Raw genomic sequence first — 17503 nt, 5'->3', positions numbered from 1 at the left:
AAGGTCCAGTCCATCATGGAAGAGAAGACATGGCTGCAGGCAGGGAAGGCAGAAAACAGAAGCGGGAGGCTGGCTGGTCACATTGCGTCTGCCCTCAAGAAACAGAGGGTGAGCAGGAAGTGAGGCCAGGCTTAAAAGCCTCAAGACCCACTTCCCACGACCCACTTCCTCCAACATGCCTTCACCACCTAAAGCTTCCACCACCTTCCCAATCTCAGCAACAAGTATTCAGACACATGATTCTATGGGGCCATTTCACATTCAAACCCTACACAAGGAACTTGCATACAGATAGATAGAATGGAACGGCTATGTAGACATTCATAACACAACCACCAGGACAGAGGTGTAGTATCTCACAGCTGGCCAGAGCACCTTCTCTGAGGGATGCCTGGAGTGAAGCAGAGAAGTGGACTGGCAAGGAATCTCCTGTCAACCTCAGCTTTCTCTGGACTCACCCCAAATATCTACAACAGATCTTTGCCCACTCTATGATTTTATTATGGCTGACCTATAGATTCATGTATTATCAGATCTGGGAGAGACCCAGAGATGTTCCAGCCCAAGGCAAAAACAAGAATCAAGCAATCAAGAAAGCCTGTAGACTATAACATTTAAGGAGGACTCACTGTCTGGGTCACATGCCGATCTTTCTGTGACTCTGAGAGTAAGAGCCTCTTGAATTTTGTATACTACATTCTCCACAGGGGAAGAAAAATTTGCTAACTACCACACAGTTATTTTTGAGAAAGACGGAGTGAGGGTTTCACCTCCTGTCTCAGGGTCAGGATTCTTACAAGCCAATTGGTCATCCTCTGGGGATATTAGTGTACACAACGAAGGATTTGAGAATTCCTGCCACCAAGAAAGCCCTATGACTTCACTGAGTTCAGTGCCTCCCAAATCTACATGATCACAGAACTCATTAACGTGTTACCATCTTAAAGAGCTCGTAGTCTGAGACCTGCTGTGTTTCTGCCTCGTAAGCCTTTCTCCTAAAGTGGAAGTATTCATAGGAACAGCTAAGCCCCGCAATAACTAACTGAGATGTCTCTAACAGCATAGACTGGAGAAAGACTTAAAGGAATCCGCAGAAGTTAGGTAGCCTCTTCATTGGCATTCTGTCTCTTTGGCCTGACTCTGACCTTACCTCTTCTGATTCTGTTTGCTGCTCATTCTGCTGAACCCTGTTTTAGGTCCGAGACCAAGAGATGCCCATCAAGAGGAACTTTGTGTGGGTGACCATTCATGTGGAGGATGGAAACCTCCACTCACCTCACTTCACTCAACTCCATTATGAGGCAAATGTTCCTGACACCACCGCCCCTGGCACGGAGCTGCTGCAGGTCCAAGCTGTGGATGCTGACCGGGGAGCCAACGCTGAAGTCCATTATTCCTTCCTAAAAGGTGAGGCCCTATCTCTGAACTTAAGGGATGAGACAAGGGTCTGGGATAAGGGTCAGCAGTAGAGACACAACTCTACAGATTATTCAAGTACAAGCTCTCTAAGCAGTGACAGATGACCATTCTAGAACATTCTATGTGTCAATGTTCTTCCAAAAATGGTAATTAAAATAGCAAAGGTGCTCTCAAGTTATGGGGACATTTGTGTATGATATGATATAAGCCACTGGGGACCATATGAAATGTGTTTATAGAGCCTGTAAATGTGTCAGAATATGACTTCATGCACTTGTGTGAGAAGGGAAATGAAAGTATGTCATCAGGGTCATGACATTGTTTTAGGAGTAACTTTTATTTTCTGCTCAGATCACTTATTGATTTGGCATCTGTTATATGATTTTCTTTCTCTAAAAACTGGGAATATCACCTTTGTTATAAGACTGTTAGAATCCAAAGACAAATGTTTGTGTGACATAAATTATAAAATGTGCAAATGCCAGGAGTTTCACGGTTATTGAGAAACATCAATTATGTGGAGCATACTGTTTGGGGGAGGATCCAAGTTTAGTGCTATCCACATTGATTGAGTTTCTCACCTATAACTCCAGTGGGAGAGGGGATCTGATACCCTCTCTGGCCGCAGCAGGCATTGCAATCACACACACAACACACACCACACACACACACACACACATTAAAAAAATAACCTTTAAAAAATCCATATGTTGTTACAAAGTGATAATATCCAGTATCCCACAAATTGCTAGTGATCATTTATAAGATAAAATGCATAATTAATGACATCTTAAGCATTATTTTTCATGATGATATTTCACAGAAGTAGACACTACAGAAGGAGAAAGACAATCAAGACTTATTCACTACCCTCTCAGAGCATAATGCTAGTTGAGTGGATCTTCAAAATCAGAGATTTTTACTTTCCCTCTTTTGGGAGAAATAGTTACCCACATGACAGGAGACTATTATAGAAAAAGAATATGAATCATGAGACATTCATTGCTTATTTTCTAAAATAAACAATTATTTCAGAAATGATTATGAAATAGAATCACATAGTTTATCTCAATTCATCTTATTGGTATCCCTCATAATGGAAATTTATTTTACAGATAAAGATTAGCTCTAAGGGGCTGGTGAGGTGACTCATTGGGTAAAGGTACTTGTCTCCAAACCGGATGACCTGAGTTCACTTCCTAGGACGTGCATGGTGGAAGGACATAGCTGATTGCCTCAAGTCGTCCTCTGACCCCCCACACATGATGGCCTTCAAATGCCACGCACATCCAATATGAATAAATGTAACAAAATGTTGAAATATTAGTTTTAAATAATCTTTGGATTATAGAAACCGCTCATGTTCATTTTTTAATGGAGATATAAGAATGTATGAAAAAATAAGGTACAACACTAAATGCCAACCCCCAGAGATAACTGTCAGTGTACTTCCCGTCCATCTTCCCGAGCATCTTTGGTAGTATTGAGATTATAATGAGTCTATAATTTCACGCCCTGACTTCTTTATCTCGACAATATAATACGAGAAATAGCTAGAATTATATTTAGATAGTTAACTTAGGTACTCCTTGTTTTGTTTCATTTTTGAGACAGGGTCTCATATAGCCCTGGCTGCTCTGAAACTCACTATGCAGCCAACAGCTGAATTCCTCATCCTCCTGCCTTCTGCTCAAGTGCTGGGATTACAGGCATGCACCACCATGCCTGGCTAACTTAGCTACATTTGATGAGTGACCTAAGCCTGCTGTTGACTCATGCACCCCCTAGCCCCCATCATCCTGTGAGAAGGGTCTGAAGAGTGCAAGAGTCAGTTGGGAGGTTTTACGATGAGGCTCAGCTGTTTGGCCATATAAAGCATGCATAATAGAAAAAAAAAGGGAACTGCCTCCCTGCCTCCACATGGGACCTGTGCCTCTGGTGGTGACCAAACCAGGACCCTGTCACTCAGGTACTCCTGCAGGAAGGAAGCTCATACTTCTGGTTCCCACTCAGACTTCCTGATAAAATTCTGCTACAAGCCTCAGTTGGGTTTGAGAATTGGGTTTTTGTTGTTATTTAGTTTGGTTTTGTTTGTTTTGTTTTGTTTAACCAAAGATAGAAGATTGGTCTCAGGCCATATACTCTATAGTAAGGAATATCTTTTTATAGAGTTTAATATGATTCTTTGTTGTTTTTATGATAATCTTCTGAGTTATAGCCAAAATGATTTTCTTTTTAAAAAGATCAGTATTAAATTGCCTTCTAAAAACATGTTGAGTCTGGAGTGAACATATTTAAAGGGAAATATTCATGAAATACTATTATAGCATGATTGGCCAAAGGCTAAATATTGAAAAGAAATAGTCAAGATGATGTGAGACTGGCCACGATTAGGCGATCTGGGTGTGGTGGAGGCGCTGATGCAGAAGCCTCGTGGTCTGGCTATTGTGCATTTCCCCACTTCCCTTGTCACTTACTCTTCAAGTGTGGTGAGTGGCTTTCTAATGTGAGGCCATAAAGGGAGGAGTGACTTTAGTCTCTTCCAGTGTTGGCAGCCTGACTCCAAGTGTGCAGATCCACCTTTTAAGGATGCAAGCAGAGCTATTGAAAGCAATTCAAAGGATGCCTTTAAACGGTTTCCCATACAACTGAAGCTCTTCCTACAAGAGACATCAATGAAATTCAGGGTGAAGCACTTACAAAGCCTAAGTCCCCTTCCTTGGCTCCAAAGCCTTATTGATGACAGCTTTGGTTTGTCCTTCAAGTTGTATCCCAGAGACTTTCTAATCCTTGACACTTCTATTTAGAAAGCAACTACAGTGGAGGCCTTCAGAACTGTGTAGTGTGCATTTACTCCACATATGATATACTAAATCTAGGGTGACTAGATGCAGATTTTGTCCTGTTCTGTTTGGTGCCATGGCCTCTTGACTGACCTAAGAAGCCTAGCTGGTGTCTCTTGAGAGTGCAGCAGACGTCAGTTTGTCCTATTCTCTGTTTCAGGGAACAGTGAAGGTTTCTTCAACATTGACGCCCTCCTAGGCACCATCACAGTAGCCCAGAGACTGGATCATGTCCACCACACAAGGTATACGTTAACTGTGAAGGCAGAAGATCAAGGCTCCCCGCAGAGGCATGACCTGGCTGTGGTGGCCATTCATGTCCACCCCTCCGACAACAGCGCTCCTATCTTTTCAAAAGATGAGTATTTCATAGAGGTCTCAGAATTGGTCCCTGTTGGCTCCCCAATCCTCCTCATCTCTGCCGCAAGCTCCTCTGAAGTCACCTATGAGTTAAGAGAGGGGAACAAGGGTGGCGTTTTCGCCATGAACTCCTATTCCGGCCTCATCTCCACCAAAAAGTGCTTAGACCATGAGAAAATGTCATCCTACCAACTGAAGATCCGAGGCAGCAACACGGCTGGTGTGTTCACGGATGTGGTGGCTCTTGTCTACATCATCGATGAGAACGACAACGCTCCTGCATTCCTAAAGTCAACCTTTGTGGGCCACATCAGTGAGGCAGCTCCTCCACACAGTATGATCCTGGACGAAGACAACAGTCCCTTAGTTATCCGTGCCTCTGACAGTGACCAGGAAGCCAATTCCTTGTTGGTCTATAAAATCTTGGAGCCAGAAGTTTTAAAGTTTTTCAAAGTTGACCCTAGTATGGGAACCCTAATGATCACATCAGAGCTGGATTACGAGACCACACCCTTGTTCCAATTCAACATCTATGTTCATGACCAAGGAACACCCATCTTATTTGCACCCAGACCTGCCAAGGTCATCATCCATGTTCGAGACGCGAATGACTCTCCCCCCAGGTTCTCAGAGCAGATATACGAAGTGGCGGTTGTGGGACCCGCCCACCCTGGCATGAAGCTTCTCACGGTGCAGGCCAAGGACGATGACTCAGACGTTACCTACAGCATTAAAACTGGTGACATGGATGAAGCTGTTGCCATTCACCCCCTGACAGGCCAAATAACTGTGGTTAATCCTGCTGTTCTGGGGTTTTCCCGGAAGCTCACCATCAAGGCTTCTGATGGTCTGTATCAAGACACTGCACTGGTAAAAATATCGTTGACCCAAGTCCTTGACAAAAGCTTGCAGTTTGATCAGGATATCTACAGGGCAAGAGTGAGGGAGAATATACCACACAGAAAGGCACTGGTGATTCTTGGTGTCCATGGAAACCATTTGAATGACACCCTTTCCTACTTCCTCTTGAATGGCACAGACTTATTTCATGTGGTCAAGTCAGCGGGTGTGTTGCAAACCAGAGGAGTGACTTTTGATCGGGAGCATCAGGATACTCATGAAGTGGTAGTGGAAGTGAGGGACAACCGAGTCCCTCAGCGAGTGGCTCAGGCTCTAGTTAGGGTCTCTGTTGAGGATGTGAATGACAACGCCCCTGAGTTTCAGCATTTGCCCTATTACACAGCCATCCAAGATGGCACCGAACCCGGGGATGTCCTCTTTCAGGTATCTGCCACTGATAAGGATTTGGGAGCCAATGGGACAGTCACATATGGGTTTGCAGAAGATTATGCCTATTTCCGGATTGACCCCTATGTTGGGGACATATCACTTAAGAAGCCCTTTGATTATCAAGCTTTGAATAAGTATCACCTCAAAGTCATTGCTCGGGATGCAGGTACCCCACCCCTCCAAACTGAGGTAGAGGTGCATGTCACCGTCAGAAATAAATCCAACCCATTGTTTCAGAGTCCTTACTACAGAGTCAAAGTCCCTGAAAATATTACCCTCTACACCCCAATTCTCCACACACAGGCCCGGAGTCCGGAAGGACTGCGGCTTATCTACAACATTGTCGAGGAAGAGCCTTTGATGCTATTCACCACAGACTTTAAGACTGGTGTCCTTATGGTGACAGGACCTCTGGACTATGAATCTAAGAACAAACATGTGTTCACGGTAAGAGCCACAGACACAGCACTGGGGTCCTTTTCTGAAGCCACAGTAGAAGTCTTAGTTCAGGACATCAATGACAACCCTCCTACTTTTCCCCAAATGGTGTATACCACTTCGGTTTCTGAGGGCTTACCTGCTCAGACCCCCGTGATCCAACTGTTGGCTTCTGACCAAGACTCGGGACAGAACCAAGATGTCTCCTATCAGATTGTGGAGGATGGCTCAGATGTCTCTAAGTTCTTCCAGATCAATGGGAGCACGGGGGAGATGTTCACCATGCGAGAGCTGGACTATGAAGCCCAACAGCACTTTCATGTGAAAGTCAGGGCTATGGATAGAGGCGATCCCCCCCTTACTGGTGAAACCCTTGTGGTCGTCAACGTGTCTGACATCAATGACAACCCCCCAGAGTTCAGAGAACCTCAGTATGAAGCCAACGTCAGTGAACTAGCCACCTGTGGCCATCTGGTTCTAAAAGTTCAAGCCCTTGACCCTGACGTGGGGGATACCTCCCGCCTGGAGTACCTGATTCTTTCTGGCAACCAGGACCGACATTTCTCCATCAATAGCTCATCAGGAATCATTTCTATGTTCAACCTTTGCAAAAAGCAGCTGGGATCATCTTACAACTTGAGGGTAGGGGCTTCTGATGGGGTCTTCCGAGCAACTGTGCCGGTATACATCAATACCACAAATGCCAACAAGTATAGCCCTGAGTTTCAGCAACACGTCTATGAAGCCGAATTAGCTGAGAATGCAAGAGTGGGGACAAAGGTGATTGAGTTGCTAGCCATAGACAAAGACAGTGGTCCGTATGGTACGGTGGATTACACCATCATCAATAAGCTAGCAGGGGAAAGGTTCTTCATAAATCCCAGCGGTCAGATCACCACTCTACAGAAACTGGACCGGGAAAATTCAACTGAAAGGGTGATTGCTATTAAGGTTATGGCAAGGGATGGAGGGGGGAAAGTGGCCTTCTGCACTGTGAAAATCATCCTCACTGATGAAAATGACAATGCTCCACAATTCAAAGCATCTGGGTACACCGTGTCCATCCCATCCAATGTCAGCAGAGACTCCCCAGTCATCCAAGTACTGGCTTATGATGCAGATGAAGGTCGGAATGCAGATGTCACCTATTCGGTAGACTCGGCTGAGGACCTGGCTGACGAGATCATTGAAGTCAACCCCACCACTGGTGTGGTCAAGGTGAAGGAGAGCCTGGTGGGGCTGGAAAACAGGGCTGTTGACTTCAACATTAAAGCTCAGGATGGTGGACCTCCGCACTGGGACTCTCTGGTACCAGTACGACTTCAAGTGGTTCCTAATGAAGTACCTTTGCCCAAGTTTTCTGAACCTCTGTATACTTTCTCTGCATCTGAAGATCTTCCAGAAGGTTCTGAAATTGGGTTTGTGAAAGCTGTAGCTGCTCAAGATCCAGTCATCTACAGTCTGGTTCAGGGTACCACTCCAGAGAGCAACAGGGATGGTGTCTTCTCCTTGGACCAAGACACAGGTGTCCTGAAGGTGAGGAAGGCCATGGACCACGAGTCCACTAAATGGTATCAGATTGACCTGATGGCGCATTGCCCTCACGAGGATACTGACTTGGTTTCATTGGTCTCTGTCAACATTCAAGTGGAAGATGTAAATGACAATAGGCCTGTATTCGAGGCTGATCCATATAAGGCTTTCCTCACTGAGAATATGCCAGGAGGGACCACAGTCATCCAGGTGACTGCCAATGACCAGGACACTGGGAGTGATGGACAGGTGAGCTACAGACTGTCGGTGGAGCCCGGGAGCAGCATCCATGAACTTTTTGCTGTTGACAGTGAGAGTGGCTGGATCACCACACTCCAGGAACTCGACTGTGAGACTCAACAGACTTATCGTTTCCATGTGGTAGCCTTTGACCATGGGCAGACCATCCAGCTGTCTTCTCAGGCCCTGGTCGAGGTATCCATCACGGACGAGAATGATAACCCCCCTCGGTTTGCTTTTGAAGACTATAGAGGCTCTGTGGTGGAGAACAGCGAGCCTGGTGAGCTTGTGGCCACTCTGAAGACTTTGGATGCTGACATCTCAGAGCAGAACCGGCAGGTGACCTGCTACATCACAGGTAAGGATGCCTAGCATGGATTGGAGGCATTGGGGTACATTGAGAAAGCCTAGCAGGAGGCACTCTGAGATGAAGACGACACTTTTTAGTCACCTGTTCCCCAGACTCTCCGTGGTCCCATTCAGAGACATGGCAAATGCCACTTCTCACCCACTCTTCAGGGATACTGGGAAAACCCAACTGTGGGAAACTCCTAAAGTCACCCGTGAATTAGAAAGTAGTTTGCAAAGAGGTGATCATTATTCCTTCAGGTGAGGAGATGGGATCAAAGGATCATACTATACCTACTTGTCTTAGTCACTATTCTCTTTCTGTGAAGAGACACCATGGCCAAGGTGACTCCTTATAAAAGAACACATTTAATTGGGAGCTGGCTTGCAGTTTTAGGGGGTTAGCATGATCACCATGGAAGGAAGCTGACAGGCATGGCACTAAAGCAGAAACTGAGAGCTTTGCTTCCTACAGGTATCCAGCAGGGGGAGACTGGGCCTGGCGTGGGTTATTGAAACCTCAAAGCCCACCCCCCAGTAACCCAGCACTTCCAGCAAAGCCATGACTCCTAGTCCTCCCCCAAACATTTCTGCTCCCCGACTAAGCATCCAAGTCTGTGAGCCTAAGGGGCCATTCTCATTCAAACTCCACATTACTGTTAGATGTCAAGGTCCCCAGTAATTGTGACTCATAAAAATTCTGGCAACTGCCTGCCTTTGCTGAATTGTGTCAAGCCAAGGACAAGCATGAGAGAGGGCTCTTCACTAAGAGTGTTAGTCATATCCCTCACTGCTATAACAAAAATATATGGTCAAAGCAATAGGAGTAAGGAAAGGCTTGTTTGGTTTGAGGCTTAGAAAGGGCTACATTCCACAATGGCAGGAAGACATGAGAACAGGTGTGTGAGGTGGCTGGTCACACTGCATCGAGAAAGACAAATGCTGGGGCTCTGCTTACACTCTTTTTTTTTTTAAACTCAATTTTTGCCCCCAGTTCACAGGCTGGTGCTGCCCACATTCAGGGTGGGTTTTTCCTCTCCAGTTAAACCTCTCTGGAAATGCTCTCACAGATACTCACAGAGTGTCATCCCTTGGGTGCCTCTAAACTCAGCCAAGATGAAAACAGAGACAAACCTTCACACAGAATGTCCTTTTCTTCTCCTTCTCAGCACCATGCCCCCCGCCCCCGCCTCGTTCCATAAACATGGTTCATTCTGCCAACACAGCTGTTTAGGGGAGCATTGATGAGTCTAAAGTTTCAACCAAGAACCCCAGACTTCCTGAGACAGACAGAATCAAAACCATTTGGGGAAAAAAAAAAGACCGCTACGATCTTGTGACATCAGACACCGACAAACATCAAAGTCTTAAAACCCCGGAGTAAGAGAATAACAACAGACAGTCGGCTCTTATAAAAGCAGAATCACGGGGAAATCTTAGACTCTGAGGGAGATTCCATCTTTCCACACCCGTGTGGGAAGATGATCCTACACCCTCCATTTTGTGTGTGCCTTTAGCTGTGTATTAAACCCTAGAGTTAGCATCATTGAAATCCTTGCCCAGTGGGCTGCAGCATCGCAGTTGAGCCTAGACAGTTCTTGTACAGATTGAAATTTGCCTTCCTCGGACTTCCCATAATGCTTTCCTGATCACAAGGAATAGAAGCCTTTTTCCCCCTACCAGCCACGTTTGTACTGGTGCTTCCTGTAGAAGCCATCTCACTTTTGCAGGACACCCTTAAAGTTGGGAGAAGCGTTCTAACTTTGCAAAACAGACTCGGTTGTAGAATTGTGGGTCCCTGATTCAGGGATGAAAATTCTGTCTTCCCCAGCAATTCCGAAAGAAGACTCAGGGTGCAACCATCTAGGACACAGAGCCCAGTTCATTCCCGTTCTCAGTACCTGATAACTGCACCCCTTCTTTTTAGAGGGAGACCCCTTGGGTCAGTTTGGCATCAGTCAAGTTGGGGATGAATGGAGGATCTCCTCAAAGAAGACTCTGGACCGAGAGCACATAGCCAAGTATCTACTCAGAATCACAGCGTCAGATGGCAAGTTCCAGACTTCGGTCCCTGTAGAGGTCTTTGTCCTGGACATCAATGATAACAGCCCACAGTGCTCACAGGTGAGTCCTGGGAGTGTTGTGAGGGGAGGCAGAGGCACGGTAGGTTGGGAGAAGTTAGGAGAATAGAGACAAAGTCATGCTGATGGTGCAGTTCACAGCTTTAATCCCAGGATTCAGGAGGCAGAGGCAGGTGGATCTGTGAGTTTGAGGCCAGATTGGTTTACAGAGTGAGTTCCAGAACAGCCAGGGCTACACAGTGAAGTCTTGTCTTGAAAAACCACACACACACATGCACACACACACACATGCACGCACACGCGTGCGCGCGCACACACACACACACACACACACACACACACACGGAGTACAAGCCCTCATTGGCTATCCCTGTCCATGCCTGCCTTGGCATCTTCTGAGCAGACCTTAGGCTGGTGTCCATAGGCAGCAACCACTTTGGGCAACTCCTTGCTTCTAGCCATATCAATACAGCAAACTCTTCAGGAATCATGGTGCGAATCAGTCTCTTTACATATCATACAAAGGCCACTTTTGTGCAACACAAACCCAGAGGTAGAGTGACAATACATCTTCCTGCCACCAAGCTTGACAACCTAAGTTTGATCCCCAGGACCCACATGGTGCAGGAAGAGAACCAACTCTCGAAACTTGTTTTCTGATCTCTGTCTATAAGCTATGGCACACACATGAATATACACATGTATGCACATACAAATCAGTGCAAAAAAACAGCCAGAGATTTTTCCCTTTATGTCTATTTTTTAGAACAATAACTAGTTTTTAACTTTCAAGAGAATTTCCAAAACTGTAAACATTTTAATTTTATAACATCTCAACTTCAAATGATTTGTGTCTAGTGAAAATCTAGCCAGTACACACATCAGTGCACACTTATACATACAGATACACATCTGCACAGCTCGTCAGCTGCAACCCCTCCACACACCGACAAATACCTGCACAAATGAACTCATGCCCACATAAGCACATACTTACCTAGCTGCCGCATTTGCTCGCCATATTTGCAAATGTGTACTATGTATTTCATGCAACTATACCCATGCATATACTTGCATGCATTCACACTTCCACTTGCTTGTGCCCGCAAAAGCACATATAGCACCATGCAGCAGACATGAATGTGTACACCCTGTCGCTTTTCCTTCTTTCCTCTCTTCTGTCACATAAAATATGGAAGAAGAGAGTCTAGGAGATTTGTAAGCCGGGATCCCATATGAGCGCATATTGAGTGGTTCTTGGGGGAAAGGTGGCCATTGTTTTCTCTCTCCCATTTGATCATGTGTAGGACCTCCCTCTTCTTCTGTGCTGGAAGAGGCTAGGGTCAGGCTCAGTCTAGCCTTACCCAGGTGGCCCATAATGTCATCAAAGCCAAGGAAGGGAGAACTGAAAACTGGTCCCACACACTCCAAGTGGGCATGATACGTCCATTCAGAGAATGCCCAGAACCCGTGCTTGCCTGCATCCCGAGTGGTGCAAAAGAGGATGCCAAACAGACACCAAGTTCTCAGGGGCTCCAGTTGTTTCCCAGTTCCCAGCCACTGTGTGTCCTGCAGGGGATGGAGGGGAGGGCGAGGCAGTGGTAGAGCCGCTGAGGTCTACCTTAAAGACCCAGTGGTCTGGTCCTGGGAAATTGAGCAGGTAGGTGAACTTGGCAGCCTGGGATCACAACAGAGGCAGGGATGGAGGTTGCTAGAGCTTGACTTGAGACTCTGCATCATCGACTGCCAGACCTGCCTCAGCCATCCCTCCTCTCTGATGACCTATGACCCCTCCAAGTGGGCTGTGGTGGGTCCTTCCGGCCCTGGGCATTGACTTCCCAATGGTGGCTGCTTGTAGGTCATATTCTGACTTCTTATTAAGTTTTTGTTATATTATTGTTTTGTGTGTGTGTGTATGTGTGTGTGTGTTTTTGTGTGTGTAAGGGCCAGAGATCAACAATGTTAGGTGTCTTTCCTTGGTCGGTTTCCATCTTTATTTTTGGAGACAGGGTCTCTCAGAGAACTTGAAGTTCATTGATTCAACCAAGCTACCCAGCTTAGGGCCAATGACCCTCAGGGATCTACCTACTTCTAATGCCCCTCCCCAGTGCTAAGACTGCAGGAGCTCTCCTTTCTACTTTTTATGTCAGTTCTTGGACTCCAACTCAGATCTTCTGCTTTGTGACAGGTACTTTACCCACTGGGCCATTGTCTCAGCTCTCTCTTCTAGCTTTAAAAATAATGACTTTATTATTTGTGTGTCTGATGCGGGGGCAAGTAGGAGGATGCTCACGTGGAGGCCAGAAGGCAGCTTTGTGAGCCAGTTCTCTCCTTTCACCTTCATATGGGCTCCAGGGAAAAAGCTCAGGTTTTAGGGTTGTACGGCAGGCCCATTGCACACTGAGACATCTTTTCAGGCCTCTGGCTTTTAATCTCCATTTTCCTTGTATATCTCTTTAAAACAAACAAACAAATCAGGGAGTCATATAGCCCAGGCTGGCCTTAAATCCACTATGGAGCCAAAAATGATCTTGAACTCCTGACCCTACTGTCTCTGCTCCCTCAGTACTGGGATTACACAACGATCCCCTCCGCCTGGTGTCTCTATGTGACCCCACCTCACTATCCCTCATTGCTTCCTTCTCTGTCTCCCCTGTCTCTGTCTGTTTTCACTTGAGTCATCTCTCTGCCCACCTCCTTCCCTCACTCCTCACATCTGGATCTAAGCGCCACTACCTCAGACGCCTCATGCTCAGCTTTCTGTCCTCAGCTTCTCTACACTGGCAGGGTCCGTGAAGACGTCACCCCTGGACACTTCATCTTGAAAGTTTCCGCCATAGATGCAGACATGGACACCAATGCTCAGATTACATACTCTCTGCATGGACCCGGGGCCCAGGAATTCAAGCTGGACCCTCACACAGGTAAGCCTCAGAGATGAGGAATGAAGCCAAGACTTTGTGCCCGTGCCATGGTGGGCTCCAAAGCAGGAATTCACTCACCCACCTGCCCAACCACCCACAGATACCAGTAACTGGGGACATAAGGAAAGGATGGATAAGTTCACATTCAGCTCCTTATCATCCAGAGGGAAAGGTGATTGCTGTCCTGCTGCTGTGGGAAACAGGTGGCTGGTGGCAGCCAGACACAGGAGCCAGCTGCCAACCGTCAGCTTCAATCCATAGCTCCAAAGATGACTCAGAGATTCCTGAGCAGGGAGGGGTAGGTGGTGGGAGGGTGGGTGGTGGAAGAGAGAGCCATGTCCCAGGAAGCCATCTGGGTGGATCAGACACCACATTGTGCTTCCTGACCCCTGCCCAGCATGTTAAGTGATTCGGGAAGCTTGTCTTCTGCGGCTGCTGTTTGCTCAGCTGCAGCACTGCCCATGAGGACTTAGAAGAAAAACCAACTGGGCATTTTTTCAGACTATGTAAATGATGCACGTCAGTTAGAGATTAAAAACCACCGCAGGTATCCCGCAGGATACTGCAGGAGTCAGAAAGCCCACACGATAAGGCCTCACCAAAGCCCACTCAGTGTGCAGTCAGCCAGCCGGTCTACACATCTCCCCAATCTCTCTGCCACCGTTCCTCTGATGTTCTCCCCTTGGTGACAGCCTGCCGGGGTTTGCAAGGAAGACTGTAAAGTTGTCTTCAGTCATTCCTGGTTACATACTACATCTGTTTCATTTCTGTTGTTGTGATAAAGCACCCCAACACAAGGAAACTTAGGGGAGGCAGGGCTTATTATTTCAGCTCGCAATCCCATATTACAGTACGTCATTGTGGGAGCTTCAAACATCTAGTCACAGCACATCTCCAGTCAAGAGCAACGAGAACTGTGTGCATGCATGATCGTTTGTGCTCAGCTGGCTTTCCCTACTCTCATACATAGTTCAGGAGCCCCTGCCTAGGGAATGGTGCCTCCCACAGTAGGCTCGGTCTTCCCACATCAGTTAACTTCAGACAATCCCTCACAGACATGCTCATAGGTAAACCCTATGTGGACAGCCCCTCATTGAGATGCTCTTCTCAACTGTGATTCCAAGTTGTGTCAAACTGACAATTAAAACTAACCATCACATATTTCTTTACTGTATGGCTAAAGCATAACATATTAATCAATTTCTATTTGAAAAGCACATATGGTGATTTAAATATGCCACTATTATAAACAATACCTCAGAGGACATCTTTTTACACATGTATTTGCTTTTAGTTTTTTTGAGAGAGTGTCTCAGAAAAACTATCCTGGAATTCACTGTCAGACCATGTTGGACTCTAACTCACAGAGATCTGCCTATCTCTGGGACTAAAAGCATGCGCCACCACATGCTCATATACATCATACATTGTTAGTATTGGGTTAATTATTCTGTTATACATACACACACGCACGCACACACACACACACACACACATATTCATTTCTACAAGTAAAATTTTGTTTTTGTTTCCTGAGAAAGGGTTTCTCTGTGTAGTCCTGGCTGTCCTGACTCCTGAGTGCTGGAACTAAAGGTGTGCACCACCATACCTAACACAAATGAAATTTTGGGTCAAATTTTTTAGAACATTTTCTTTGATATAAGTTGTCTAATTGGCCTCTCAAAATGTGCCTCTTTGTATCTTATTTCTGGTGACCTTAGATCAGTGATGATGGTCGTGGAGTATTGTGGGAGAATTAGATTGTGGGTGCTAGGGCTTCTTCCCTGCAGGATGAACACGGACTAGCCTCTCTCTGCTGTGCTAGAACCTGTGGCTAGGACTGTCACTCTAATGTGCATGTGTGTCCTCTAGAAGGCGTTCAACCTCTGTCATTTCTCCTGGCAGGAGAGCTGACCACATTCACAGCCCTGGACCGGGAAAAGAAGGATATATACAACCTGGTTGCTAAGGCAACAGATGGAGGGGGGCAATCATGCCAGGCAGATGTGACTCTCCACATTGAGGATGTGAATGACAATGCCCCAAGTTTCTTCCCTAGCCACTGCACAGTGGCTGTCTTTGACAATACCACAGTTAAGACCCCAGTGGCTGTGGTCTTTGCCCGAGATCCTGACCAGGGTAAGTATGTGAAGGACTGGTGGCCACCTGCACTATGGAGCCATTAGATCCATCTAAGCAGAAGCATTCTCTGTGTTCTCTGGGAAGTGCATAAACTAAGACCCCTTGATGAGTCTGTGACTACTTCAGGGTGGAAAAGATCTGTACACACTTGGAACTGTGGCAAGTGGCTTTAGTGGCATCTGAGACAGACACAAAGGATTACAGACAGTTTTCCCTCTGCCACTTAGAGACCCTCAGAACCTTTCTGTTGCCACCAACGCCCCAAAGCACTGTTTTCTCAAAGTCATTTTGAATATAGTTAATCAGAAATCTGCAAGTCAATTCTTCAGTCCATTAATTTACATAAGAAAGAAACTTTGAGCCCTGAATCCAGTATGCTTATTAAAGTCCTTTAATCAAACAGTAAAGTTGAACCGTTTACACAATTTTCCTTTATTTTAGGTATGCTAAGCAAGCTGCCCACCACTGTATCAGTTCCTTTTCCACTGCTGTGACAAAAGTACCTAACAAAAACAGCTTCAGGAAGGGAGAGTTCACTGTGATGATTTGAGAAGGGATAGGTGCATCCTGGCAGTAGGACTTGAGGTGGCTTGTCATACTGTGTCCATTTCAGGAAGCAGAGAGCAGACAGGAAGTAGGGCCAGGCTACCAAGCCTCAAGTCCAGCCTCCAATGACCTTTCCTCTAGTGAACTCTACCTCCTAAAGGTTCTAAAACCTTTCAAAACAGCTCCACACGCTGGGTACCAAGTCTTCAGACACGTGAACCTATGGGAGTACAGTTCACACTCAAACCACAACCACTGAGCCCTAGCCCTAAGAGTCTACATTTTTATTTCAATAACTTTGCTTTTGTTGGTTCTTTGCCATGTGATATATGTAAGGTCTTTTAGTGTGGTTTTGATTGATGTCATTGAATACCATGGACTAGGTGACTGGTAAGGTTCAGGGCTGGAGAGATGCTTGTAATCCCAGTGCTGGGAAGAGGGAGACAGGAGGATCTTTGGGGCTTGCTGGACAACTGGCCTAGTTGAATCAGTGAACCCCACACCAGTGGGAGACCCTGTCTCAGGAAAATACTATGGATGGCTTCTGAGAAACACCACCTTAAGATGATGTCTAGCTTCCATACGCACATGCACATACATGCATGCACACCTGCACACACAGAAATATGCACACACCAAAAAAGAAAATAGACGTTTATCTGACTTACAGTTATAGAGGTTGGGAAGTATAAGAATGTGGTACCAGCATCTGTGGAGGGTTTTCAGTTATATGACAATACAACAGAAGGCATCGCAGGGAGACCAGGGACAACTGAGGGATCTTGGCTTGGTCTTCTGCTTCTTGTGAAGCCACTAATGCCATCCTGGTAGCCACACCTTTAAGAGCTCATCTAGTCTCAGTGACTTCCCGACATCATTCACACATGAATTAGGGACTGAGTTTTCAATACATGAACAGTGAAGGTCACATTCAAACCAAGGCACACAGTGAATTAGATCCATCATTGTGTTTTTGTCCCACACTGTACCTGTTATAGCATCTGCCATCCTGAAACATCCTAATTTGGTCCATTTTCCTAAGTCAAATTTTATCATTGATAATCTGGGTAGGCTAAAACATGCCCTAAGGGTCCCAGTAGCCAGTTAAGTGGGATCATACTCCTCCAGCAATGTAAACTGAACATATCCTAGATCTTAGTTTGGCATTGCAGGAGGCAGGATAGCGTATTCTAGAGAGGGTGAGCTATCAATCCAAAGACAGAGAAGCTGGAGCTGGGAAACTTTCCCCCATGTTCATGATGGGGGTGAACATGTATGTGTGGATACATGTGCACATGTGTGCATGTATGTGTGGAGGCCAGAAGTCAACATCAGGCAT

The 17503-nt window shown here is 46.1% G+C and overlaps 1 protein-coding gene across 3 annotated transcripts in view; it reads left to right on the top strand.

Annotated features, from left to right (window-relative positions):
* Positions 1-17503, top strand: part of Fat2 (FAT atypical cadherin 2) — an 85588-nt gene that overhangs the window by 46522 nt on the left and 21563 nt on the right. For all 3 annotated transcript variants that reach the window (XM_057774816.1, XM_057774815.1, XM_057774817.1), the window contains 5 exons: positions 1197-1407; positions 4423-8481; positions 10399-10595; positions 13323-13476; positions 15382-15615. In XM_057774816.1, the coding sequence (XP_057630799.1) occupies positions 1197-1407; positions 4423-8481; positions 10399-10595; positions 13323-13476; positions 15382-15615 (4855 nt within the window). The remainder of the gene's footprint in view (positions 1-1196; positions 1408-4422; positions 8482-10398; positions 10596-13322; positions 13477-15381; positions 15616-17503) is intronic.

Source organism: Chionomys nivalis, chromosome 7, assembly GCF_950005125.1.
Source record: "Chionomys nivalis chromosome 7, mChiNiv1.1, whole genome shotgun sequence".
Taxonomy (NCBI): domain Eukaryota; kingdom Metazoa; phylum Chordata; class Mammalia; order Rodentia; family Cricetidae; genus Chionomys; species Chionomys nivalis.
The sequence above is the reverse complement of the archived record's forward strand: the minus strand, read 5'-3'. Positions and strand labels throughout refer to the sequence as shown.